Raw genomic sequence first — 10,187 nt, 5'->3', positions numbered from 1 at the left:
GACGCCAGTAAGAAAACTGCTGCTTCTAATGCTCAGGCTGGTAACTCAGACTGGGATAGCAACATGCTTTTAGGAGAGGGTCCATATGAGGGACAGACAAATCAGATTGATTTTCCCGTTGCAGTGTACGCGCAAATTGCGACAGCCGCACGCCGTGCTTGGGGAAGGTTGCCAGTTAAAGGAGATACTAGTGGAAGTTTAGCTAGCATTCGGCAGGGTTCTGATGAACCATATCAAGACTTTGTGGACAGGCTGTTGATTTCAGCTAGTAGAATCCTTGGAAGTCCAGACACCGGTAGTCCCTTCGTTATGCAACTGGCTTATGAGAATGCTAACGCAATTTGCCGAGCTGCAATTCAACCGCATAAGGGACAGACAGATTTGGCGGGATATGTCCGTCTTTGCGCAGACATCGGGCCTTCCTGCGAGTTCTCGCAGGGAACCCACGTGCAAGCAATGTTCTCGAGGAAACGAGGGAATAATGCATGCTTTAATTGTTGAAGTTTGGATCATTTTAGAAGTAATTGTCCTAAGAACAAGGTCACCAAAGGCTCATCTTGCCTTCACCTTATTTATCCTAAACTTTTTGCAAACTGACATTAAAGGTCAGTCTGCAGCGGAACGCCACTGGCACCCAGTTACTTCTAATTCTTATGCATTGGTAAAATGGAAGGACGCCCTGACTAATGAATGGAAGGGTCCGGATCCAGTTCTAATCTGGGGAAGAGGCTCGGTTTGTGTTTTTTCACGAGATGAAGATGGAGCACGGTGGCTACCAGAGAGATTAATTCGTCAGGTAAACACAGATTCTGTCTCTTCTCATAAGTATCATTCTAAAGACTAAAATTCCTCTTGTGCTTAGAATTCAGCTGGGAGTGGAAGCTCCCAGAAACGCTGTTTTCCTCTGAGCCAATTCCCCTACAGGAGGCCGGAGATTAGCTTTAGCTTTACAATTTGCATCTAAATAAAGTACCTTGACTTCTCCAAACAGAAAATTTACAGTGCTACTCTCTCATTGTTTAGATTTCTTTCTTTTCTCAAGCAGGTCAATCCACATTCTCTGGTTCTCCGCCCCTAAGAGCAAACAGGTGGTACTGCTAATCTCCCTTCCAAGGACATCCCAGCACGTGGCTTTCAGTCTGAGATAGGATTTAGATTTACCAAGAGAGCTAGGGAAGTAAAAATTTCATATATTTACAGAGATTAGTTCTTATTTTGATAGAGATGGGCTTAGTCCCTTAGCTGGCCTCTGGCTTTTCACCCTTGCTGTTACTGCAAGGTGTCCTTAGTTACTCAGGCTAGGGAATAACAGGGATGAGGAGAAAAGACTTCCAGCTCCTATTTTAACCACAATCCATGGTGTTAATACTGACATAATTCTTGTCTAGGCCTTGCTAAATCTGAGGTTGACAAGTCTCATATAGAGACCGCACATCGCTCAGAACTGCGAGTACTGATTCATAATCATATGAGTACAGTATGGGTACCACTTGGCACAGGAGATTACTGCGGAGGCAAGGTCCAGCTTGACCGTTTCTGAGTTCCCTGTGCGACACACCTGATTTGAAGGAGGTTGGTATCTGATTCCAGCTAAAAACCAAAAATACCTAAGGCTCTGCCTCCCCTCCCCAAAAGATACCAAGAGCCACAGATGTGAGTTGTTATAACGCTCACGGGAGGAATCAGGTCAATGTCCACCCAAGTCAAGGTTAAAGGCCCACTCATCTACGGATGAGAAAATCATTTGATCACCTCTGTTAAGCATTGCCTATTTAAACTTAATTAATAGGGGGGAGAGAGGTTGGAGACCTTACTGTCGAAAGGGCAAGCCCTTCACTGCCTCCCACCCAAATAAAAAAAAAAAGCCAACTGGCCTTGTACTAGGAGCCAGCCAGTCTTACCCCTTCTCCCTGTTTCCCTGCCTGTCATCCAAAATTGCGGAGGAATATCAGCTCAGTGTTATTCTAAATTTGTTTAGTTAAACTTAGCCAGGGTTCCAACGCCCTACTTAAAATGCAAACAGGTAGTTACCTATTCAGCACTAATTAGCATTATAAAGTCAGAGCCTATTCTGTTAGTGGTTTACTAGGATAATAAAGACAGTCTTAGCCAAATACAGTTTACCATTAGAAAAGTTAGGAAATCCCACGGAAACAGGTTTTTTCTTTAGCCCTAAGAACTCAGGCAGAACTATTTAGCATAGATAATTTTTCTGCCTCAGGCCAGCCCTTTCTTTTTTTGTTAACTAATGGGAGGAGATGTGGCCTCCCTTCCCCCAGCCTGGAACCTGCTTGCTCAAGGGTGGAGCTTCCTGCTCATTCGTCCTGCCACGCCTACTGCTGGACCCTGCCTCTGCTGCTTGGAAGAGGCACACACGTGTTCGTCCTGCTACTGGACCCTGAGTTACTTGGCGGGAAATCGGGTTCCCTCCCCCTTCCTTTATAACTGAGTGTCTGGAAATAGTAAAATTGAGCTTTGATCAGAATCTTGTCTTAGCTCCATTCTTTCTTCCGCCCCGTCTAGATTCCTCTCTTTTCAGCTCGAACTGCCATCCTCAGTTGAACCGTTCGTGTTGTGGACTGCGGGCAGGACGCAACAGAAAAGACTGGAAGAAGCTAAGGAGGAGGGTCACCCTCTAGGAAAACCAAGAGTTTCAACTGACCTAGAAACCTGAGATCACTCAGACACTGAGCCACCAAACAGGTAACGTATATTAGCTGATATGAAGACACCAACACATAAACAGCAGAGGAATGCCCGGGCTGGCATAAGTGAAAGAAAATGCACCTAACTTTTGAGAGACATGAGTCCCGTGAGAGTGGGAAGGCATGGTTGGGTGGGATGAGGAGGGTGGGGATATCCTCCTGGAGACTGGGGTAGGGGAAAAATGCATGGGAAAAACTATAGGAGGTTAGAGCGGGTGGAGGATAGCAACCGGACCATAAAACAAAATTAAAGATAATTCAAAAAGAGAGAAAAAATAAGTTAAATTCACATTCAAAATTTGTATCTCCTTCAATTTAGTATATTGGTTTTACCCTTGGTTTGAACCAACCACAATAACGAATGAGTGACATTGTACTATGTGATTGTATAGGAGGACGGTTTTCTCAAAACCTCAAAAGAGCATGGACTTCTCTATGTCCACATTGAGTAAGTGAAAATTAAGCTGTATCCATCTTGTCTAAAACACAAGCACATAAGAAACCTTGAGCAATTTTTATGCCAACATCACAGCAACCCTTCTCAGGCTATTCCTAGTTCTGCCCATTTACCTTCAAATATCATCATTTCATTTTTTGTTTTCGTCGTGGATGAATACTGTTTGATTGTGTAAATGTGACATGGTGTCACTCCCTGTTCATCAGGTGATATACATTTAGGCTGTTTTCAATTTCTAGCTATTATAAATAGAACAGAATTGAACAAATACAAGTAAACATCTGTAGTAGATATAGAGTCAATCAAGTGGATGGACATTGATTAAGTTTAAGTTTCTGAAGTAGTAAAAAAAAAAAGGCGTGGTCTGGCTCCTTTTTGAGAAGGGAACCATCATGACATACAGTAATAGAATATCTCAGGTGTTCCTCCTGTCCCAGCTTATTAAGTAATGACATCACTGATGTGATCCACCGTGATGGGCTTTTATGATTTGTCTTGTCAAGTTTTGAGATATAATCTTGCTATGTAGACAAAGCTGTCATGAAACTACAGTTCCTCCTGCCTCCAAATCCAAAGTGGTGGGATTATTATAGGTTTGCACAAATGTCCTGAACTAACACCTGGCTCCTTTTGTGAACCTTAGACAGGTTTTTAAACCTCTAAGCCTTGACCTAGGATGGTGGCTTAGAAGATAACAGCATTTGCTGGCAAATGTGATGCTCCTAGTAAATATGATCTACTGAGTCCTTGTACTAGGAAGGAGAGGACAAACCCTATCAAGTAGAAGCACGTGCATAAATACATGAAGACGGACACACACAGAGCTTAACAATTTACATCATATTTCACATATATCATTTTAATTGCTTAATGATGACTAACAATATACACATAATTTTCATTTTTGTTTGCTTCTTTTTATTTGTTTTGTGATCATCTAGAGTTGCCATATACCTATGTGTAATCCCAGAAATTTAAAACAATGAGACAAAAAATTATTAATTGGAGGTACCCAAAGGAAACAAAGAAGATATTCTGTTTGAGAACAGCAAGCTGCATGAAGCTATTTGTTGCCATCTATTAATTTGGGGCATACCGGTGAATTTAATGAGTGGTTGTGTCTTGACTCTTTCTTCTAGTGTCTTAGTCTTAGTTGTTTTTTATATCATTATTTATATTATTATTATTATTATTTTATCTTTTTTTATACTCCAGAATTTGTCTCCCTCCCAGCTCACCCTCTGAATTTTCCACATCTCATACCTCCTCCTTGCCCCCTATCTCCAAGAGGGAGATGACACCACCCACACCACAACAGAACTCTCTACTCCTTAAATCCTCAAGTCTCTTGAGGGTTAGGAGCAACTTCTATGACTGATCCAGGCTCTGGAGTCTTCTGCTGTATATGTGTTCAGCTCCTCATATCAGCTGGTATATGCTGCCTTGGTGGGGGCTCAGTGTCTGCGAGATCTCCGGGGTTCAGGTTAGTTGAGACTGCTGGTCTTCCTATTGGATAGCCCTCCTAACTCAGTTTCTTCCAACTTTTCCCTAGTTCAATCACCAGGGTCATCAGCTTCTTTCCACTGACTGGAAATAAATAGTTGCATCTGACTCTTCGAGCTGCTTGTTGGGTCTTTTAAAGGGCAGTCATGATAGGCCCCTTAGGTGAGCACAACATAGCATGAGTGTCAGGCCTTGCAGCCTCTTCTTGGGCTGTATCCCAACTTGGGCCTATGTAGTCTATGTTGTCAAAGAACACAGATACCAGAGTAGACTATAATACCAAGCAAAAGTAACATTCATATCAACAAAAGAGGAGAAACATTACACAGTATAATCAAATTAAGCTATTTCTCTTTAGCAATCTAGGTCTATAAATCAAAACACTAGTCTGAAGATAAGGTATATACTCTAGGATAGATATGATAAAAAACCCTTTACTCATTCATCATGGGGGGAGTAGTATATGACAACAACTGAATGACAGAGATCCATACATACTGCTCTTTGCAATGCTAAACAATAACTGTCTCACATGAATAAAAATACACAGACTACAAGATTGGATAAGAAAACGGATTCCATTATTCACCTGCATCCAAGAAACACACTTGTTTTAGATACACTTGCATACAAATGGCTAAGGGAACATGGCAGATGACTGGGAGGAATGAAAGTTTAAAAAGTCATTTCTGTAATATTGTGTCTCCTAGAAACATGAAAAGTATAAATTTTATCACACTGAAAAAGGATAGAATCAAGAGAGTATTTTAGGACAGTCATTTTTATTTTTTTACTATATTAACTTTACTGATTAATGGGCACGTGAGAATCTTTTTATTATCTAATATCTTCAATTTCTTTAAGATCTTTTTTTAATCATACAAGTCTTTCGCTTCTTGGTTAACATTAATGCAAAGATATTTTATAATTTTTAATGTTACTGTGAATAGTGGTTTTTCCCTGGTTTACTTCTCAGTACATTTGTAATCTTACAAATACACTGAAGGAATATTAATTTTGTTTGTTAATTGTATATGCTGCTACTTGTTGAGTTTACAAGCTATATGAGTTTTCTTGTGTCATTTTTAGGCTCACTTAGGTTTACTGGTCTTCAATAAAAGATACTTTGACTTATTCATTTCCAATTTGTATCACCTTGGTCTCCTTTAGTTGTAATAGTATGCCTGGTAGTTTGCAAGTCCTGTATATCAAAGAAGAGTTCCTTGAGTTTTATCAAAGATGAGCACATTCAGCCATTCTTAACAGTTCATAGGAAACTAAATAATGGGCTGCATATATTGTAAGAAAATGCCAGGTGATGCAATGATAATCATCCTTGTAGAAACAGGCAATAACTGGAAAAAACCCCAACTATTTACTTAATTCAGTATGGTAAGCTATTTAATAGGTATTCAGGTTTTTATTAGTGGAAATTTCAACTCTTCACAATTCCAGACTATAGTTGATTAAGGCTAACTGAAGACATGGAAAGTAGAAAGTGAAAGTAGACAAAAGGAAGGACTTTTATATTATAATTATTTCATTTGTTTTACATTATATTAGGAAAATGAATTTGTCAGAGAGGAGTGAAAATGTGTGACTTGGTCAAGTCACGGGACCTGCATGGGAAAATCCTATAGACAAAAATCAAGGCATAAATTGTTGAACTTTAGAAGGCTCTTCAGAATTACATTTTTTTCTAAGAAACTAGATGAAAGACCAAGATCTGTGTTCAGTTGTGAAGTAAAGAAAATAAACAAGTTTAATCAAAGACCTCTTGGATACTACCCACATGCAATTGTCACTTATTGCACCTATTATGATATCTTGATGTAAAGGTTACTGTCATCCTTCATAGGTGTTGCAGGTTGGTACAACTATCAATTACTTCCGTAGCATGTCAACTTGCCTACTGTTTTATGTGCCAGAGAAACTAAACTTCACGTTAGAGGTTTTTAAGTCATATACCACTAGAATCAGTTGAATTCAGAGTCATCCCTCTAAGATTTTTTTGACAACAGGCACTCTGTACTGGCTATTTTTGTGTCAACTTGACACAGCTGAGTTATCACAGAGAAAGGAGCTTCAGTTGAGGAAATGCCTCCATGAGATCCAACTGTAAGGCATTTTCTCAATTAGTGATCAAGGGGGAAAGGCCCCTGTGGGTGGAACCATCCCTGGGCTGGTAGTCTTGGGTTCTATAAGAGAGTAGGCTGAGCAAGCCAGGTGAGGCAAGCCATTAAAGAACAACCCTCCATGGCCTCTGCATCAGCTCCTGCTTTCTGACCTGCTTGAGTTCCAGGCCTGACTTCCTTTGGTGATGAACAGCAGTATGGAAGTGTAAGCCGAATAAACCCTTTCCTCCCCAACTGCTTCTTGGTCATGATGTTTGTGCAGGAATAGAAACCCTGACTAAAACAAATTGGTACCAGCAGAGTGGGGTATTCCTGTGACAACCTGACCATGTTTTGGGGAGGACTGTGGAAGGACTTTGGAACTTTGGGCTTGAAGATCCATTCGTTGTTAAGAGCTCTGTCAGATGTTGTGTAGGAGCTTGGAAGATAATGTTGAGAACAGTGCAGAAGATGGAGGTCTGGTTTGTGAAATTTCAGAGGGAAAATTAAAGACTCTTTTCAGGGCCATTACTGTTTTGATTGTGAAGATTTTGTAGTTCTGGTTAGCTGGGGCTGAAGAATCAGCTGTGATTAACAAGATACCAGAACTACTAAAGCAAAAACTTTGCATTACTGGGACTATTGATGCTGGTTAGCTGGAGCTAAGAAATTAGCGGTGATTAAGAAGAGACCAGCATCGTTGAGGTGACATCTTCTGGGAAGTGTTTTCTGAAAGCACAAAGAGGCTGTGTTCCAGAGATTGGCAAGGTTGTACTCCTTCTGCAGCGGGACTTGGTAATGTGTAAGGGTCACCCAGGTGGTACTGGTTTTGAAGGCATGAAGGGGTCATGCAGAGCAGCTGAGGCTAAGCACTGTGAGAGGCCATGGAAGGCCATTGGTGAAGGTGCAGCCTCAGTTGTAATTGAAGGCCCAGGACTGAAGGGGTCATGCAGTGTTTTGGAGATGCCAGTACCATGAGATGACCACCAAGAGCAGCAGCAGCAGTGGAGTATAGGCATCTGGAGCCCAGAGGACGATGTGTGTGCTACAAAGGGCATGGCTGGAGAAGTGACCCAAGCCCTTGGAGGAGCCCAGAAGATTGTGAGTTGGATCCCAGATGTTGGACAGTTGGAGATTGATTTTTGCTTTCATTGTGACTGTGCCCTGATATTTTCCCTCTTGAAGGAAGACACTGTTTTAGTGGAGCCCACAGTTAAGAGACTTTTAATTGTAAAGAGACTTTGGATTTTAAAAGAGATGGATATTTTAAAGAGATTGAAAATTTAAGAATATGTAAAGACTATGGGACTTTTAAAGTTATTTAGATCTTGGGGATAAATAAGAATGTAAGGGTTGAGGCTTACTAGTGATGTGTTTGTGTGTCAAGTTGACAAGGGGTCAATTGTACTGGCTATTTTTGTGTCAACTTGACACAGCTGAGTTATCACAGAGAAAGGAGCTTCAGTTGAGGAAATGCCTCCATGAGATCCAACTGTAAGGCATTTTCTCAATTAGTGATCAAGGGGGAAAGGCCCCTGTGGGTGGGACCATCCCTGGGCTGGTAGTCTTGGGTTCTATAAGAGAGTAGGCTGAGCAAGCCAGGTGAGGCAAGCCATTAAAGAACAACCCTCCATGGCCTCTGCATCAGCTCCTGCTTTCTGACCTGCTTGAGTTCCAGTCCTGACTTCCTTTGGTGATGAACAGCAGTATGGAAGTGTAAGCCGAATAAACCCTTTCCTCCCCAACTGCTTCTTGGTCATGATGTTTGTGCAGGAATAGAAACCCTGACTAAAACACACTCAAAGCCTCAACCCTGAGAAAAAGTCAAGTGCTACCTTAAACTTTGGTAGGTGGGGAAAGGTATTTGAAATACTTTTAACAATAGGAAATATTTCTCTGAACAGGATTGAAATCATGGCTGGTACTAGAAATCTAGTCAGATTTATGGAGATAAGGTCAGACATGAAAGTTTATCACACTAATTTGCTAGATCGGCTCAATTTCTTACAGAAGTATTCTAAATATTATTCTGATAATCACAAATAAGTGAAGCCATCAATCCTCATCAAAGCAGCCTCTGTACATTAAATGGAGACCATCATAGAAAACCAAAACTGGACACAATGAAGATATCAGTGGATTCTCTGGTCATTGAGGTCTTTGAACATTCATATATTCTTAAAAATATGATTCAACTTTAATTTTTTCATGTTTGATGATTAATGTTGGTTGTGAATGGATTTTTATTTAGAACTATCTCTGACAATATATTCTACGCATGACTCTGGGGGTATATTTAATGTCATTAACTTTCTATCTATGCTTAAGTAGCTGATGTGAGCAAACTAACAGTATAACTGGGCTGTCCTATTCCTTTCATGGTTCCTTGAATGTATAAAAAGAAGCAGCTCACTGAATATTAACATTTGTCATTCTCTGCTTCTCAACTAGAAGAATAACATCACTAACTACAACCTCCTGACATCAGAATTGCTACATGATGATATCTTGAGTCCTCAAATAATGAGCTGTTTTTTTTTTCAGAATGTATATAATTTTCTCGAGTACCTTTTCACAGAAATAAGATTTTAAATTTCTTATTAAAAAAGTATTGCTACAATGCACAGGAGTGAGTCTGATTTTATTGCACTACTAAATAGTCGATTCTTAGACATGGGGACTGCTTTATGGTGAGAATCTAGAAGAATTTGGTCAGATTAAATCCCTGACTTTCATTTATTGAGCAGCACTTAGACTGCCATTTTGATTGTAGTTTGGAAGAAAAAATTAATCAATTGATTCTAGTGGATCTGTCTCATGAATACAGGTCCCCGAGTAACAGCGGTTGAGGAGAATACTGAAAATACCATTTTTCAAAGGCTGTGGAGAATCATGAATCAGGCACATTGGAGTAAAAGCAATATAACATAATTTAATATCATTTATTATAATTAATTATAAAATGGATTATACAATATAAAATAAATATAGAGAATGAAACTACTTGTACCAAATACATATGGTTAAATAGAAACCCGAAGTTGTTTCTTCTAATAACTTCTGCTGCCTTCTTTGGGTGGGAGGTAGAAGGGGACATTGAAATACAAGGGCCGACACTTTCTGTAGGCATAACCAAGTTTCTGTTGTAGAAAGTTGTAGGTTGATCTTGATTCATTGACTCCTGCTAAGTGAAACGTAAAAATGTTATTGTTAGACAATCATTCTCAAATGATAGATTTACTCCACTTCAGATAAAACTAGTTTTTAGTACATTTTCTCAACTCTACATGAAAAAATACTTGAGTTAACAATTTATCTGATTTGTATGGTGTTACTTGTTAAATCAGGTATGTTTTAACCTCTATGACTCTTCACATATGTGGTGTAGTGGATCCCATGAAACTTAAT

At 39.9% G+C, this 10,187-nt stretch overlaps 1 protein-coding gene across 1 annotated transcript in view; it reads right to left on the bottom strand.

Annotated features, from left to right (window-relative positions):
* Positions 1–3,118: 3,118 nt before the first annotated feature.
* The window catches only part of LOC147005664 (rho GTPase-activating protein 20-like), a 38,661-nt gene continuing 31,592 nt past the window's right edge, over positions 3,119–10,187 (bottom strand). Inside the window, exons 14-15 of the mRNA XM_085836071.1 lie at positions 9,790–9,963; positions 3,119–3,184 (exon numbers count right to left, since the gene is read on the bottom strand). Of these exons, the coding sequence (XP_085692197.1) occupies positions 3,119–3,184; positions 9,790–9,963 (240 nt within the window). The remainder of the gene's footprint in view (positions 3,185–9,789; positions 9,964–10,187) is intronic.

The sequence above is a fragment of the Mus caroli genome, unplaced genomic scaffold (genome assembly GCF_978045245.1).
Source record: "Mus caroli unplaced genomic scaffold, Mus_caroli_1 scaffold_3, whole genome shotgun sequence".
NCBI lineage: Eukaryota > Metazoa > Chordata > Mammalia > Rodentia > Muridae > Mus > Mus caroli.
The sequence above is the reverse complement of the archived record's forward strand: the minus strand, read 5'-3'. Positions and strand labels throughout refer to the sequence as shown.